At 40.3% G+C, this 18,579-nt stretch overlaps 1 protein-coding gene across 5 annotated transcripts; it reads right to left on the bottom strand.

Annotated features, from left to right (window-relative positions):
- Window positions 1-636: 636 nt before the first annotated feature.
- On the bottom strand, window positions 637-18,355 carry LOC147798705 (uncharacterized). Of its 5 annotated transcripts, none has more exons than XR_015425869.1 (2): window positions 18,033-18,355; window positions 637-2,036 (listed from the first exon to the last, which is right to left on the bottom strand). XR_015425869.1 is itself a non-coding variant. In XM_087138922.1 (2 exons), exons 1-2 carry the CDS (start codon window positions 18,189-18,191, stop codon window positions 1,867-1,869), a joined length of 303 nt encoding a protein of 100 aa, XP_086995048.1. In that variant the 5' UTR covers window positions 18,192-18,355; the 3' UTR covers window positions 637-1,866. The 5 variants fall into 5 exon arrangements, 1 of the variants encoding a protein (XP_086995048.1); XM_087138922.1 differs by having other exon boundaries at window positions 18,059-18,355; XR_015425868.1 differs by lacking the exon at window positions 637-2,036 and adding an exon at window positions 12,216-12,678.
- Window positions 18,356-18,579: the final 224 nt, after the last annotated feature.

Here is an 18,579-nt window from a genome sequence, read left to right as displayed (position 1 = left end):
ACAGTGTACCCGTTGAGGATTGGATGGAGACTATGGTCTACGAGAATCATCAATGGTCACTCAATATGGGGGATTTGATTGCATGTTGTCTGCTTACTGTGTTTCAGCCACTCTTTCCCCTCTTAGCAAGGCACTAATTGATGTAAGAGACCCAGGCTAGACAATAAATCAGATGCTACGGCATCGTCCGATTCAAACCCATTTATATCTCTCACATGAAATGCTCTTATGTACAGATCGTGTCACAAAAACGCTGTACCGGCCGAGCACGGAGCTCCCTGAAATTAAAGTTAACTGAAAGTCCTGGGAATGAATATTTGAATGTCGGTGGTTCCGAGATTTTAACAATTAATACGGCATGGGGTAGCGACAGGGCCATAACAATCTAAAAAAAAATGAGGAGATAAATCAATCACCCAGGATTAAAAAACTATGGAGCAACTTCCACAGTCTGATCCTATAGTAGTACTATGAACATTTTGTTCAAAATGAAATAATTCGTGAAAAATTAGGTGAAACAGAACTCTTCGTAACGCTTTCGAGCTGCTGTTGAACGATCCCCGATTAATGTGTAAAACCATTTTGTGCAAAAATATTTAACTACTCAACATTAAAAGCTAGTTTTTCACATTGTCAGTTTGTTACATGTTTTAATGATAATAACGAAAAGTTCTTCATAACTACAGATAATTTAAAATGTCGCAGAAATAACTGCATAAATGATTTAACAGGCAGTTTATATGTTCATACAATGGCTGTAATAAAACTGCTTGCTTGAAAATCACAAAACATTAATTTCTACAGCATTCTTAAAAATATAATTAATTTTATTTGTATTGAACTCTCAGTAACGTTAAAAAAGCCATGTTTAATGTGAATGTTATGACAGTTGGTCGGTGCTGTATGATGGTATTCTGACGTTATGATGTTAATACAATGTACTACGTTATATACTTGTAACATTATGCTGCCTTAACCTTAATTTACATATTGACCCTAAGTGGGCGTGGCTGTTAACTAAGCCTTGATGAAGCAATGCTGTTATATATGTCACCGAATATTTTCCCCCGACGTTTTGCAGAAATATCATGAAGATGTCATGAAAATGTTTCCAAGACCATGTTGTCATCCACCATTTGAAACTACACTTGTAATGACAACACTGCCATCAAAACATCATTTTGATTTTTAAACTTCATGACAATGGAACATCAGGATGATATTGCATGAAAGTTATCCTTTAATGTAATATTAAAAGGCCTAACGTTTCTAAGACCATGTCAACGTAATAATATTTTGGTAGAATGTCATAAAACATTAGGCATAACATGTCTATCACGTTATAAAAACATTGATGCATTTGCTCGGCTGTATATGACGTCAGAGCTAATTCAACTGCTCGAAGATAACACGTGTCAACCAATACATGAACTACTCCAATGTTCTTTGAAAATTTACAAACAGCCAACAAGATGGCTGCAAGTGTTGTCAGATGTCAGATTAGCCTCTCTCTTTGTTACCAGTGAGGACGTACTTATGCACGAATTCAGAAGCAATCTTTTATCCACCACGATATTGCCACCAGTGTCGACAATGAAATGCTGTGAAATTCAAGTCGAAATTCGAGTTCAGTCAATCAGGCCGTATTGTGAGAGGGCGCAAAGCGTCCACTGTGAATCTTTTCAATCTCTCAGTCAGGGTTTCTTTTTTCACCCCATGATTCCATAGTCCTCGGGTCTTCCTATTGTTATCAGTGCAGACAGGAAGCTTCATTTCCACGACATTTCAACCTGGGTAATACGGCACGTTCGCCTGTCACTGGTATTGAGTAAGATCGTGGTCCCTGTCGCATTAGCTCATTTATCATCAGACTGGATTTCTGACCTCTGCTCTCCAGCTTCGGGCAAACTCAGTGGGTATTGCAAGACGCTCGTGGTCCCAAGAGTGGCGAGGTGACACTTTCTTCTCAAGTTTGTAGCTGTTGTGACACTTGTATACCGATAAATCAGGCCTGCGCTGCTCTCGCTCCCTCTTTTCTGAAAAAAAGAAGGGAATAACAGTTAATATTTGCCTGTGGATGCCCCGTAGCTGACGGAAAGCTAGATTGGGGATTTACAACCAATCGAAGAGTGATAGGAGTGATTCTGTAGGGCCTATCCATGGTAATCTGGAAGCCGGTGAAATCTTGGTAAAATGAAAAGAAAGAATGATCTCGAAAGATAAGGAATTCTGAAATCTGGAGGCAAAAAGTGATAATCATTATTGGCGTTTGTGGGACTCTTTTACCATCGCTAAATATTAACACGTTTCTCTTTTAAGTCTTTTTGGAAAGCTTTTAGTGACAAAAAGTCCAACTGCATTGAAGAAACAATTTTAATGTGATTACTTATTCCAAATAGATGCGGGATTAAAATATGCAGTTCCTGTTCAAAAGTTATTGTAGGGATTGACTACATAATGCAAAATCGAGATTCCATTATATGACCGCAATGACGAAAGATTAAGGCCAAGAATGCGACTTTGTGTCGATTGCATTATCACACCTAGAGCCTTTTCGGGCAACGAGAGGGTTTCCTGGCCCAACTAAGCTCCATGTAGCCATTTGGACTTAAAAATGCACAGTGAATGACAGGGCTGTTTAAAAAAAGACCAGCCTTTCTTGTTCTTATAAATTTATCGTCAACTCTTTTCATGAAAAATAGGCTCTGCAGAAATCCAAATGTGCCAAATGTGCTTTGCCTGTCTGACTTGTAGGCGAAATGAAAACGCTTATACGCTGATAAATGAGGGCGCCCCGGCACCTAATTCATTGAGTGATGACGAGATATGATCTTTACTGTCAAGTTTATTAAATCGTGCTCGGTTATTGAAAGGTGAATAGTTACTGAAAACATTGTGTGTTTCCGCTATAGAGATCCTTTAGCTCAGTTACTGAGCTCAGTAACAGGACAAAGACATCTGTCAATTTCAAAGATAGGAAGTAAATGAATACTAGATGAGAAACCACATTTCAAGCAGACATGAAAAATCTTAGCCCATGTGAGATTTGGACCTGAGGCACAGAGTCGAAAGGTAACAAACTACTGTGACACACCGACTCGCAGTAATGTTTTATTTTACACATAACTTTGTTAGCAGGTGCACTTGGGCCTATCCACATCAGCTTCGGGTATCCCCTCAAGATAAGATCCGGTGTCGGTATATAACATCTGCTAAACAAAATATACTGACACCGACTCCCTCGGCATGGACAACTCACAAACACCAAAATAGACCCGATCTATTTTCGATGTCCCACAGCAATAAACATGACACTGTTGTTAGCGCCAATAAAATTAAGGAGAGGGTCAAATTCGCCGCAACGTCGCCCACGAGGTTCGACGTACATAACCAGAAGAGCTTCGTCTCCGTGATATAAATATATCTCAACAGTGCTAGGGAGGGATACAGGAAAAATACTATATATCATAAACGAGATGGTGATGATACGAGCTTGTTTCTGGACACGTGCAAGCATAAAGAGTGCCATATACGGTTACATAGCCTGTTTAGATTGAAAGGTATACAGTTCCTGGTAGGGAATAATAAACCATCTCATTTGCAGCAGAGAAATACACCAAGAAAACTTGGCCTTTGCTATTTTTAAACATTTTATAATCATTCGACAGAGTTCTTGTTCGACTTGATACAAATTCTTAAAGCTGAAGCAATTGCTCTTTTTATTCAGTGGGTTACAGTCTTCTGGTCCTATCCAACGCAAACCGAATCTCTGTCTCCCTTTTATTTTAAATTTTGCAGACAATTTCTTCACCACTTTAGCAAAACTACAGCAATGAGGTATATGATGCTCTTTTTGAAGGGAGGAAATGCTTCATTGCAGGGTACATTGGTATTGTCTTTTAGAACTAAATACAAAATGATAAAGAGCAGCACGTGAAATCTTGTGGCAGTAACAATTTGTGGAGCTCATCACAGCGGTCTAACTGGTAACATACGCATCTGTGGTTCATTCAAAGGTTGCCCTGGCTATTTCTAAAAACAAAACCGATCAGGATAAATTTTCATGGATGTCATTTCGCATGGCCTTGAAGTGTGATGTCTCTTTGCCACAAGTTGATTTGACGATTCACGAGCGAGTAGAAGTAGTACAAGGCTGGAAATGCACCATCACACTCTGCGGTTTAAAATGCCACAGGCAACATGCATTATCTTTGTGCCCATTTGTGCTGATGGTGAATGGGGAAAATCGTGCCAGTTCTAACAGCAGGTGTGGGCAGACACCAAGACACTCACCGGGTACTTAGGTAAGAGCAACGGGGCGTAAGTTGTTAGCCGCAGACAATAGTTTATCTGCTGCTTTGAAATAGGAGAGAAGCGGCAACTGTTTGAAAGCTATACAGATGCCCTTGGGAGGCGTTACAGCAGCTTGTCATTAGCAGTTATCTTATGTAGATGACATTTTGGTGAATCGTATTTGACGATGGCATTACAAAGATAATGTAAAAACAACTTAGCATATTATATAAATGTGTATAGACACATGTTATTTCCTTCCTTTCTCTTCTTTTTCTTTCCTTTATTCCCTTAGAATTGTTACAAAAGCTTTTAAAAGTTACCTAACGTTCTAAAAGATCTTAGAAACAATAGATTCATTGCAATGAACTGAAACAAACAAAATGTTTCAAGAAATCGTATTGTTATTTAGCAGAGTGAGAAAGAATGTGGGAGTAACCACTATAAAAAAGATCATGCTAAACTACGAAAGGGTTCAAGTGAGTCTCTTTACGCTAGCTAGCGGGTCACAGAACATGAACAGCACAATACGGCCGTGCTTGGGCTTGTAATGATACACGAGTAAACGAATAGTGACTGCAGTCTCTACAGTCTCGTGCAATTTGAAGCCTAAACCAACTTAATTCGGACAGCGCATGGCCTTTGTGGTAGGTAGTTTTATCGGAAAATAATCACGATTAACTTGTTGTCCTTGTTTCAAATATGTGACCAGTGACAGTAGGTGTTTCCTTCAAGACTATTCAAAGGCCTGCCAACGAATATCACATTACAGATTAAAAAGACTGTTATTTTCAATGAAATCATTTCACAGTTTAATGGTAATGAACTAAGGCACATGCTGTGTACCTCTCCGACAAATATTACCATTTCCTACTCCAGCAAGTCACAGATCTTTCATATAAATAAGAATAATTTTACCAATGTTTAATGAAAATTTGTAATTGTTTTACAAAACAAGGTAGCAATTCTATGACAGTTTAATTGAGCAACACATATGGTTTTAAATAAACACTCTGACTCATGAAAATAAACCTGTGCTGTTCCAGAACCGATCTGCTATTAGTTTAGTTTTAGTTTAGTTTATTTATTTCCATATTTTAAATAAAATATTGAATTTAATATCGAAATAACAGAAATGATATGAGGATTCCAGATAAAAAGCAAATGCTTGTACAAGATCTGCAACCTGTTTCTAATTATTTGAATAATGGATTATTATATATCACAAGATCAGAAACACAACAAATTATCCATGTATATATCAATCCTGTTTCATATAACTAAATAAATGTCTGCGATAATAACGACATGAGATGGAGTGAATTACTCAAATAAGAAAGACCAAGCAAAAAGAAAAGCAACGGAATAACAAATTAAGCCTCGTGTAGAAAATGTTATGCTGATCAAGTCTTCCCTTAAAAGCAGACGTTCACGAAGCACATGTTGGGAACGTACGGTTTAGTAAGAAATTCTTCATTAACTGAAGCGGCGGTAAGGATCACTCAGCCTAGAGGCATTCCCGCCCACAAAACATGTGGTGGCACCGATTGCATGTTCTGACACGCAGGCTGTGCACGCGCACGTGCTTGTACTGCATGTTATTAGATCATAAAGCCAGTTATATATGGAAAGTAGAGGCTGATGGTGCATGCCCAATTACGGAATAATAAAAGACTCAGTTTCAAAGGGGCGTCCGGAGGAAAGTCGGTCTTTTCTGGCGCACCTTTAAAAATCAAACGTGGTTCGTTTGTAAATATTCGTAGGGAGTTTATGATTGAATTACGACAGGTGTATCTTAATTTTCGATAGTAAGTAACTGCTAACTATTTCTTAAATACTCTGTTACTCAGTCACTTGAGATTTTTTGGTAGTTGAATGTATTAACGTTTGCTTTCGTAGCTAAAGGTTCTTTTTGCCGTAAATGAAAGTAATGCTTACCGTACTGGCTAATATTGTACGCCCCTTTGTGAAAGGTGAGCCATTTAAAATGTTTCAAGCAAGCACAACCTGCTGGAAACCATATTGCTTGAAAAAAATGCACTTTTTCATTGTATCATGATGGTGTTTAAGTTGAGTAGAGACACGTCAATGTAACGTAGGAATTTCGTAAATTGATAAAGACAGACACAAGAAAATATTTGTGTTGTGTGCAAGCGAAGGTCCTTGGTGTTGTGTCCTCGTTAAAAGAGCTTACTCACGAGGAAGCTATTTTTGACTACGTTCCCTAACTCTTTTTTATGAACTACAAACTCTTCAGTGGGATGGGGCCAGACTATTGTATGGTTGGGACGCATTCCCAGCCTCACTTCCATTGTATTTAAAAATCTGGCTCAAACATGAAGACGTGTAAACACAAACTATAAGTTATTTCTCCAACTAGGCAGGTATTAATTTGCCACAAATGGGATTTTATTGCTGTCATTTATACTGACAGGTTTCAAAAATGAAGAGTTAATCTTGCATTAAATTCAATATGACCGACTTACGTATAGAGCCTACATTCAAAGAACGATAACAAGCGCAAGCAAGGACAGCCAGTGCAAACACAGGTTTTCGGGTCATGGTTCCAGCCTAATTAATGCCCTTCAATTGTTATACCTTCACTGACTTTTTGCTAATCCCAGAACCATGTAACAGTACCATTTGTTGATGTCGCGCGTTCACTTTCATTAACGCTTTGAAATAAAGTTCTAAACAGAACAGAATATGTTCCTCTGATACTCAAGGCAGGGGTCCTGAGTTTTGCCACCTACATTCGTTCTAATTCTGAGAGAAGAACCAATGATTTCTCAATGTTCATTTCAGATAAAATCCTCAGATTGCTTAAAACCCATTCCACGTGTCAGCCTGGGTTTTATTCTATCCTGGTTAACCGAAGTGGGAAACAAGCAAAGAATAACAGCACTGGGTCAGACTACCACTTTCTTTCTACACAGCAATTATGATTAACTTTTATTATACACAGACAGACAACGTCGTTTCGAGTCCCTCACCTTAAGTCGTTGTGCCATTAATCTATCTACTTGGGTCCATGATCACACATAAATAGGAATCAATCATAAGTAATTGCAATATGCCTGTTACCTTAACCACCTGCACATCAGCTCTGCTCAGTCGTGATATCAGTAGGCCATGGACACCATCATGGGTGATGTGGGAAAATGTCAAACGATAATACACTTTAGATAACACTTGAAATCGTCCAAAGTAGATTTCACTCATTAATGTATCCAATCAAGAGGCTTAATTACCTCTACATTTGGAATGCCATTATATTACCTGCTAAGAGACATATACGCTTTCAATCGCCTGTCGCTTTTCTTTTCAGGCAGTTGCGTACCAGCTTTGCCATTAAAGGTTACGGAGGTTCATAACGCACCGTGGTGGATACTAAGTTCAGTGCATATAGCGTTAGAAGGCAAACACATTGGAAACTTTGGAGAAGATTGATACCTTTAATAAAGAAAACTGCACACACCCGCCAAAACCTTTTTATTTGCTAGGCATATATCTAGCCCTAGATTTCTTCCTACTAGGTGTATGTAACTGGTGACGGAGGTGCGATCTCCGTTATATTGGACTGGAGAACTTTCTCGCTTAGTTCAATTACACACCAAGGCCATGGGGGCACTTGTACGATAACTATCAAATGGGTAAACATCTTTGGTAATGCATCATTTAATGCTTTAATATTCAATTTTTCACTATCCCGGCTTTCTGTTTATGAAATCATGATTTCCATCGTCAGTTTGAATCTCTTGCTGTCCCGGTTCTACTTTTACTACGTCGGTCCTTCTTGCTTTAAAATCTCAGGCAACTTATATTTCTCTCAGCTCATCCGATATAAAGCTAACATGAACAATTGCATGTTACCAATACCAATGCCGTTTACAATGGTTATGTCGTTACCAAGTAGGATGTACCACTTTCATCAGCTGAGACCTTTTTGAAACTTACTGACGTCATGGTCACGTGACATTTACACTGTTTTGCATTCCCCAAATAATTTGTCATGAAGGCTTATCAATGAATCAAGACGATAACGCGCTGTCAAACTAATTCAAGGGCGGCACTAGTTTCAACTGAAGAGTAGTGGAGCAGAGCATACTAGGGCGCTGGTGTGGACACCGTGACGTCTTACGCATGTTGCTCACCTCCTACATCGACCCCAACAAGAGTGCAGTCCCTTACGTGAAGTACGCAAGAACGTTGAGCCGTATGCACAGCGTGAAAGACACGCTGTTAGTTGAAGTTTGCACTGAATCAAACGAAGGTATTAAGAGGTATCGTCATAGATGTATTAAATATATCCTTGGTCTCAAGACCTTCTGTGTTCTCTCCTTGCCCTTCATTGCATTTTTTATTCCTAGCACAGTTTAACTGGGTACTGAATGTTATGACTATATCAAGGGACAAGCACTCAGAAATGTCGACGGGTATTTTGATGTTAGTGAACCAATCGACGATAATTAGATTTAAGTATGGATCCCAAAGGCTACCCAGAATCCAAACCAATCCAAAGCCACCATTCCATGTACATTGAACTTCAACCAGGTAATGGGGGTAATTTTGAGATCTTCAACAAGACGCATTTCCTGCCTAGCCTTTTGACATTGGTGATGAACGTCCTGCTTTCTTCCTATTGACCCTAGATTTTTCTACCTCGATAGCCGGTCTTCGTTGAATCTTTTTTTTCTGTTCTTATTTGAAAAACACGAAAACCCCACTGGTTTATTCGACCTCCCTCATATTATATATGATGAAAACTTTCTATAGTGTTGTCGTCCAAAGTATTCCAGACAGTCTTCCATCATGCAGTCTGTCTTCCCTGAAGACTTTGCAGACACTGTGATATCAAGAAGCACGTTTGACATCAAATTTACTCTCCAGCGAAGTACTTTCCTTTCTGATCGTTGTAACTTAACTGCAAGTTATGAAAGAGTCCTTGTTTATGCTTATGTACTTGTTGGCTGAAGTGTATTTTGTTATTAAGCAGTAGCCGGTGACGTCACTTGGGTATGTCCTTTGAAAGAAATTCGGATACAGACAAGAAATTGCTTTAGTTTAGGATGGTCTATCCCCGTGAGGCATTGTGCTATGTTTTGTGCAAAACTACCAATTTTGAACTGTTTTCCGATTGTGAGTGAGGCAGTCCGTAATTACTGTGAGGATGAGTTAGTTTAGAATTCCCTTCAGTATGAATAGGCCAACACTCTTTCCAGAATAAGGTTAACAGATGCCGTCCAGGATTAAATAGGAGCTCTATGGTAACTCTTTAGAGAAAGGTTGAGTCAGATTTCCTAGAAGAGTTTCAAAACCTCAGAAATCCCAAATATCTACCAGAAAGACGATAAAATGTCTGACATTACCAGCTCCTCACAAAAAGGGCGAAGGGAAAACCGAAAACATCTGATGAATCGTCTGATTCTCCTGGACATACGTTTTTCCATTTTAAATATTAAAACCAACTTGACAACTTACTATAATTGTACTATTATGTATATATATTTAATTATATTTATAGTTTTTCCATGACATTTTAGATTCCCGATTATCACTGAAGGAAAGTTTGTATTTAAATCGTATCTACATAAATCTCGTGGGGGGGGGTCAAACACCAAAGTGCTTATTTTCCAACACAAGGGAGACATTTCTAACAGCCGTTTGGCTGTCATAAAATAGAATGATTTCCCAGGACATTCAGAAACAGAAAGGATTCTGAAAGTAAACGCCACTCCATCCAAAGGGACCCGTGAGTCGATACCCGTAGCGTGCTCCCGCTACCCACCGCTGTATAAAACGGTCGTTAAGTATGCATTAAAAATCCGCCGCTTAACAGTCGCTGACCGGAGGCGACAATGTTACTGTTTATGGAACGGCACGACATGTCAATATTGGCTCCTCACGATGGGAATGTCCTATTGGATTACTCTAGGTGCCTTGCAAGGCAACAAAATTGTGCACTGATAGATACAAAGGTCTAAGGTTTGCTGGAGGGTGGATGTGTCGTATCAAGAGCCTTCTTGACAGGCTCCAACGTGTCTTCGTCTAATTCGCCTTCCTGAAAACACTCAGACAATACGAATATTCTACACAAGAAGCAAAGAATGAATATCAGCCTACCCCTCGACCCCTGTCCAACACTTAAAGTTGAGACTGAAGCTAGGTTGTGCCATCAATGGATTCAATAAATCTAGTGTCTTCGTGAAGCTCGAATCAACTCGACATGAGCGGACATTTCTGCTTCGTAGAGTTTCTAAGAATTCTAATTATACACGTCGTGAGTTGTACATCTCCTTATAGCTGTGTCAACATCGTGTGATTTCTGGAAGCATTCCCCCGGGAGACGATTATATTCCAAACCCTTTCATTGGAAACCAAACTCCAACAATGTAAACGGAGTAGACCTAATATATTTTATTATAATCCGTCGACTACCCATTTGGGAATGATCGTTGCACTCCTCGTCAACTCGGAAATACGGTACCTTATCATGTTATTAGCGCTCTCTAAATGTTCGAAACGTTTTGCACATTGCCCCAACTTGGTCAGAAAAAGTGCACTTATCGTGTTAGGTGCAATCGAATTATTACAATAAATGTTTCATCAATACGGTTATTGTCATTCTGACAAAGTATTATGTAAATTTATTAGCCATGTGCATCTGAATTGGTTTGATTTTGCTTAGTTTTTTGTGTTTTTCTGACCAACTATAAGATCCTTGGATGGTTCTACTGCAGACTCAATTTCATCATTAGCTATTTAGAAGTTTGACGTACAATGAGTGAGTGTTAAATTAACATTTTAGTTGTCAAGAAAGTAATGTTTCTCTATACATGTAGTACAATTAAACTTACGACATATCCTATGTATAGCAAATGAATTTGAAAAAAGTATGCTTTAAGCACAGTTTCAAGACACATTTACGCAGATGTCAAAAATCAGTTAGCACAAATTGCAATTAAAGGCCAAAGCGTCACGTTTGCTGAAGTTCAGTTGTAAAAGAAAATCGAAGGAAGGGCCCCTCCACCAAAGAAAAAAAGCAACCGCAAAACCAAGAAAAACATGAAAGCACGGGAAATTTGCAAAATATTGAGTCATCTAGTTTTCAAATAAAAGAGGGACATCAAACAATTTCAAGAATTCTTCTTTGTTCAAAAATTATATTATATTCATGTGCCATGCTGAACATGACAGGCTTTTGCAAGAGTAACAACCGATCATGAAATAGCCGTTCGGTTGTTTCATTCATGATGTTGCTGCGCTCCGTTGGGACTTTCGCTAATTATTGGCCTCTCTGCACCGGACGAGCCCAGGAGAGCATACTCAAAAATCTATTTCTGTTCGGAAGTAGCCACGATAACCTCTAAAAACAGCCGCCTTGACTTGGGGTATTAGCAGAGGTCGCTGGAGAATACAGTCAAGCACTTCCAATCTTAATTAGCTGCCATACTTGCTATATTAGTTGGGTCAGTCGGCCAGGTCTTTGAAAATTGGATCCGTTTTTCAAAGTCTACGTGGACGTGGCATGTCGACATGACCATACCCAATCAGAAAATTCTACATTCTAGCCGGTTCATGAAGATAGCAAATGATCTCTCCAGTTATCATTCATCATCTTTTGGAAAAATTATTCGAAGTCAAGGTGCGTGTGTGCTGGTAATCTAGCAGGCAAGATGTCTAGCTGGTCAGTGTTCAGTTTTTACGCGTTCACTGTTCATGTTGTAGGTTGACAAGCCCGATTCTTGACAAGCGAGTACGTGGTCAGACATGAGCTTGTTGTCTGACTTTGCTTGCTGACCGCAGCATGGGCGTCAATAGCTTTTCACAAGTTGCGGGGGACATAACCTTGATTGGAACTAATGCTGAGTGAAGCCCAGCACTATGAGTGCTGGGCTTAACCGGGGCCCTTGAGTGGGCCTGAGGCCCACTCAAGGGCCCCGGTTAATTTTGGATTATAGATGTTATGTGGTGCAACCTTAGACAATTTCTGACACTTTTTTTAGCAAATGCTTTTGCAAGATTTATTTCTTTTTTTTTCAAATAATTTTATATGGATCAAAGGTAAGCCTACTCCCTCAACACGTTTCATCTAGGGTCCGGAAAAACGTAGAGGGGACAAATGATATAATAGACCTATACCCGACTTTAAGAAGTAAGGGGAGCATGTCCCCCACCGATTGACACCTGTGGATCGCAGTCTGTCATTGTTCATCGTGCGCGCTGCGCTTGTGTAGACGGGATGTTTTCAGTTAGATCTGCTGCTGGGCTGTTATACTCCTAGTTGTACTCATGCTGTGTTTCTAGTTGTCCTTGAAACGTTTTCGTTGACCACCTTGGTTAAGGGTCGTGAACAAGACCTCAAGGTCCTTCTAAAATCATCCCCTGGATAAAAGAAAAAAGATAAAATAAGAAACGCTGTGCATGTCCCGTTCCCGTTGGTCACTTCACAGTATAGTGGCTTCTCAATCGCTGTACGTTGGAAAGCTTACCATTTACTAGTTACTGCAAAACAATGCCACGGTTAATTGTCTCTCCATCATCAAGTATAGTACAGCGGAGATGAATATCAAGAGGTGTGGTTTCTGACTAAGACACATCCTGCTTTACTCCGATCATCACTTCAAAACTCTCAGCAACTTTGCCATCAATCAGAATTGACGCAAACAAGTCATTAAACAGCCAAATTATTTGATGTGTTTCTCATTACAGCAGATTTTGGTATGAGCACTTTCCTCAGCAAAAGCCTGCCCAAGAAGTCAAACCCCTTGGTTAAATCGATGAAAGCCACATAGCGGTCTCTATTCTGTTCACTGCATTCGTCATGGCCTTGGCCAAGGCGAATCTGGCCTACTGCGTATACGGTGCGCTTTGTATACACGTGCGTGCACCCATCGCGCTTGCAGTGTGCAAATACACGCTACGCGCACTTAGCGTCCACATCCTGAGACCACTCCGTGATGACACGTATACGCACACGAACGTGTACCCACGCTCATTTGACGCGTGGGTCCCGTGCTTGATGCCTGATAATTTCCCCTCGACAGAAAAGCGCTGAGACTGCCTTGAACAGGGTTACACTTTTCTGTTGTGCTGGGATCATCAACAATCCCACGTGCTGGTGTGAAAGTCATTGCGACTTTGAGAGGGCCTTCAACGATTGGAGTGAGGCAACATACAATAACGCGATATATAGGATCTTTCCAGCTTTATGTCTCGATAGTTTCCACAGATATGTAATACAAAACTGCTGCAAACTGCTAGCTGAGTGCAGTGACCTAAAATAAAAATCACAAAATATGGAGGGCCTGACGTTTTGATCCTAGCAGAATCTTTCTCAAAGGCAAAATGACAGGCAGACGGGACAAACAAGCAAACGTCCCTCCATATTTTGTGATAGTTTCCACTGTTTGTTTTCTCTCCTTTCTCGACTATGTTGGAAATCAGTGCGTCTAGAACATCACTGGAATAGCTTCCTCTTCCCACATCAGTATTAAGAGGACATGCAACTTCTCTGCCAGATTTGGGACCGCAGCCTTTTATCTGAAACAAGGAAGAAGCAGAAGCACCCTCTCATCGGTTGAAAAGAGCCATGTGGTCGGGATTGTTTATTTTGTAGCGGTGCCACCGTAACGCGTGCATTCTGTAGTCATTCGTGAACCAGCGAAGTTCAGTTCCTACCAAATAAAGAGCCTCCGTTGCTAAGAAAACTGCGCCCTCTCGTGGTCTAGCTCGAGGCTCGTTCTTCTGCTGGGAAGCCATTTAGGTCAACAGCTTTGCCATATTTCATAGCTCCGGTGGCTACGGCAACCTCTCCAGATGTTTGTGGCTCATCAAGACGACCCTTTATCGGAAGTCGAGGCAGTTTTTTTCGAGTTTTGATTGAGTAGCTGCTCACAAAAATGTCGTGGATATCAGCGATGCGCTTGCGAAGCGTACCATCCTCCTTCGGCCCAACACCATCAGATGTTGGCCCTTAGATCCTTTTTTTGTAGCTGTAAAGAGACTCTGCTGCATCTCGGGGCTTGCATCTCTGGTGCCTTCTACTCCCACCAGTTGCTTTTTATCTCCCAAACCCGGTGTTTGACTTTTGATCTCATTTCGGATGTTCCTGTTTCTTTCCTGTCATTCCTGATGTTTTTCTACTAACTCGCCTCCGCTTCTTAGTAATCGTTTGCTCCACCACTGCGTCCTTGTCATCGAACCAGTCCTCATCGTGTTTCCTTTGAATACTCAGTCTCTTATTAGATGATGTTTTGACGGCCGTCTTCAGACCTTATCTTCTGCATCCAGCAACGCTTCACTCAATATGCTCTGGAACTCAATTCGAAGGTCAAGGATTGAAGAATCGTCGATTAAATGGTCCTGTGCTACAGTACCTAGTTGCATGCATGGTCTCGATTACAATAACCATTGTTATAGTTTCGAGAAAAAAACAGTAAAGACATTCACGACGTTAAATAGTTAATTGACTCATTAATGGTGTTCAGTGATTCACTAACAGTACTGTGGTGTGTTAATTTCAACCACTCCATTAAAATATCCAGAATTGCAGACGTACCGAATATTAGTGGATATTTGTTTACGTTTTACAAAGCCTACCATAGTTCTAACCTCTGTCTATTACGAATTGTAGGATTGAATATATTTTTGCCCGCAAATATGCACGAATCCTCGCAATACCTTTGACAAAAACATCTTATTGTTGCATTGAATCTGAACAGTTCGCCCTCACTGATGGACACGAGAAGTCTGATACATACACCGAAACCTAGAATAACAGGTTCTTGCGCTAGAAGGTGCAATTAATCCTAGACGTGTTTTTCGCTTCCGTGACGTACAGAATGCATCAGGCGTGGGACCCTCGCCAAACAACCAACAAATGCGGGACGTATTTAAACAATCTCCATGACAACTACAAATCTTAGTAGGTGGTGATGGAATTATATATATATTTTATGAATCAGAAACAACTTCCTTTGGGTTCATTGAAAAGACAACAGTATATAACTAGTCAGTGCGATATGAGAAAAAAAAAGGAAGGAAAAAACACCGACGGTGCCATTTGCTTGGAAGTATCAAAATTTAACCAGACGCCCCAGACACCGAAAGGTATCAGCGGGAAAGCATGTCTATGCATATCTAATGGGAGGTTCTCCACACACCATTCATGCAGCTTATCCTACATGCCGCCGTCCTTTTTATTTCACCTGTACGTGACGGCGAGTTTTGCAACATGTAATAGACTTGTCTTTTTTCCGCGTGGATCTCGTATTTTGTCGTCTCTATAAATTTGTGGAAATGAATGGGCAGTAGAGAAAACAATCTTCTGAGTCTTACAACAATATTCTTAATATCCTTAGCATATTCCTTTCGAAATTCGGAGGGAATTTTTCCTCGTTTATATGATGTGTTTCCTGATTGCAAAGTTCAACAAACCGCTCATTTGTGAACGTATAGCACACATCTACTATGCAGTTGCGATCATTTTCAGAATACAATGTCGGAGAATGGACGAGGAGTGTAGATTTGAGCTCAAAATGAGCGAGGCGAAGTTCTGAGTCTGTTCTCTGACTTGCACTATTGTCCTGAAAACATGGGAACAAAAGAGTCGATTCGTTCTATAATTATTTGAGGTATGAGATGAATTCCCCCGCTACCCAATGTAACTACATGCAAAACAAGCTTTTCTGGGTCCTATTGGTAACCCTTCGACTGGGCGCACAACCTCTTGTTCCATTCATCAACATGAACAGTTTTGTCACTATTTTCTGCACATGTGGATTGACCATGGAGCCAGCCCTCCCTGACAAGCTTGGTGGTCGAGCGGTTAAGACGTCTTCACTCATAAGCAGGAGGTCGTGAGTTCAGGTCCCACCTAAGTAAGCTTGTGAATTTTTTAGCAAGCTCTCGGACAAGCACTGAGTATACAGTGTTTATAAATATACACATCGCAAGGGCTGTTAACAACACCTTTATAGATTCGTAAAACTTACTTACAGTTTTAAATTGTAAATTTGATACTGTAGATTTTTTACGAAAGTGTAGATTCAGAGATAATAATCTACACTCTATACTGAATAGAGTGACGTGATAGGACCTTGAGTAGTTTACAGTTCTGAAGTCAATTGCATTAGGGAAGTTTTGTTAAAATGCCATCAGGGCTATGCGCAATAGAAGTTTCTGAATCACAGGAGCAGAGAAAAGTGACGTGATTAGAGTTCAGCAAAGAGGCTAGAATTGCACAACAAAAATTTCTACACGAAGAAGAATTTCTGTACGAAGATGTCACATGTGTGTCATTTTGACTGAACGGGGAGGACTACCACTTCCGGAAATACAATGAAAGTACAGGATCAAGTACAACGAGAATAGAAGTCCTTGAGTAAAATATTAATTAATTAAATTGCACAGAAAGGAATATTTGAAATGCTAAGACATGAAGAAGCTACACAGAAATCATTAACAATTCACAACAGTATCTTGGTGGAAAGTCCTGTCGGGCCTGTCAACATACTCAACCAGGAACTGGAACTCAGGAGACACAAGTTTCATCCTCAGGGTATTTCTCAGGAAATTGGATAGTGTAAGGCGAGGCTTTAGAGTAACTGATCCTCTTTGCTTAAGACTACAGGGTGTTTTCCTCTTGTGGTCCTGACACCTTCTATGCGAATGATGGACGCAGAGGGACGATTAATACTTTCCAAAGCTTTCCAAACAAAACGGTATGTCGGTGTGGAACACCGTGCCGTCTCCAACGAAACGTGGGCCCGCGTACCCGTTGGGGCCACCGAAGGCGTCGCTAGGAGACGGTTATTTTCGGTAACGCGAGACGATGCACGGCAGCAAATCCTCAGGATTTGTGATCAATGCTCCGTCCTCTCGGGATCGCCGCTGCCTTCCGTCCGTTTAGTCGCAGTGAGCTTGCGATATATCAGAATCGGTCTTACCATCTGTAGTGCTGTGTCTTCGAACGAACCGGCGCTTCAAGCTTGCCGTCCCACGCCACGTTTGTCCTCCCTAATTGCTAGCGTTTCTGTCCGTTTCTCTTTGGCAAATCATCAACGATCGAAAATAGCAACCACTTACGTCAGAATTTGAAGTGTCGAAGCGTTTCTAAGAAATATGGAGACTATTTTATTTATATGTCACGTTAAAGAGCTGTTACAAAGTTAGCGAAGTCCCACAGTCAAAGTTTAATGTTTGTTATCAATTAAATGAGACAGTCTATTCGTTAAGGTAATTGGTGACTGTCTACAGAATGAAACACGAAACAGCCAGCCAAATTCAAGTCATTAAACAAGGTTGCTACTGCAGACTTACTTGGGGAACACATTTCTGGCTTCAGTCATTGCCGTCTTCAACCTGTTATTGAAGATGATGCTCCAGACTCGCCTTTGAAGTTAGTAACTATGGCGTAGGTAGTGCGTAATTTTTAAAGGTGGTGAAAACCATTGGGGGTTTTTTGTAGTAATTCCACAAGTTCGGCTGATTCCGGGTGTGTAAATTCACTGCAACTTACATCCCATCGACTTGTTTCATGTTTGAGTCAACTGCTTTGTGAAAAAATCGAAAAAAAACAACCCGGCATTTTCAACACTTAAATCGAAGATCTTGTAATTTCCCTTGCGTAAAATCTATGGATTACAGAGTGTTCGAAGTAAGCGAACATCTGCGGGGTCAGGTTGGGAAACAGACATGGCAGGTTCTCATTCCCTTAAAAAAGGAGCAATATTCACCTGTTAGGAGTAACCAGTGAATTTACCTTGGAGTGATGCACCTCCTCGACAATGTAGCATTGCGGATTCATGAAAGAACTTCATCCAGGAGCGCAGTCGACTCGTGTCCGTGACATCGAAACGGGTAGGCCAATGCCATAATGCACGTGCCCGCACCATCGTGCTTAATGATCGCACTTTCAATTCAGTTTACACACCGATGAAAGTCTAAAAACTTTGTTGATTCAGTAATAATTATAAGCAAAGAAGAAATTATGTCTTGAAACACGGAAGGTTTAACATGTAGAAATGGTACTTTTTGTTGACGAAAATCCCTTTCATCATTCTTCTCGGAAATAGTCACCATATATGGACCCTACCATTATGATTTAGGGGTTATTTTGAATTCGCAAAATTTTCGCGTTAAGAAAATCCTTTCCTTAAATAAAATGTAACTTCACCTTGATCCAATTTATTTTCTAGTCTACGCATTACACTCAGGTTCCTATAACTTCAGTTTACAATGCCTTTGGTGAAATTTCTTTCGGTCTATTTTCAGCTGCTTTGG

Source organism: Acanthaster planci, linkage group LG07, assembly GCF_054643075.1.
Source record: "Acanthaster planci isolate LZ-2023a linkage group LG07, COTS_SCS, whole genome shotgun sequence".
NCBI classification, from domain to species: Eukaryota; Metazoa; Echinodermata; class Asteroidea; order Valvatida; family Acanthasteridae; genus Acanthaster; species Acanthaster planci.
This window is presented reverse-complemented; position numbering and strand designations above follow the sequence as displayed.

Excerpts from the sequence above, each read along its gene's own strand:
- LOC147798705 (XM_087138922.1), bottom strand. The coding sequence starts at position 18,191 with ATGGTGCGGGCACGTGCATTATGGCATTGGCCTACCCGTTTCGATGTC. Across the intron at positions 2,037-18,058 it reads AGGAGGTGCATCACTCCAAG|AAAAGAGGGAGCGAGAGCAG; the intron begins GTAAATTCACTG and ends TCTTTTTTTCAG.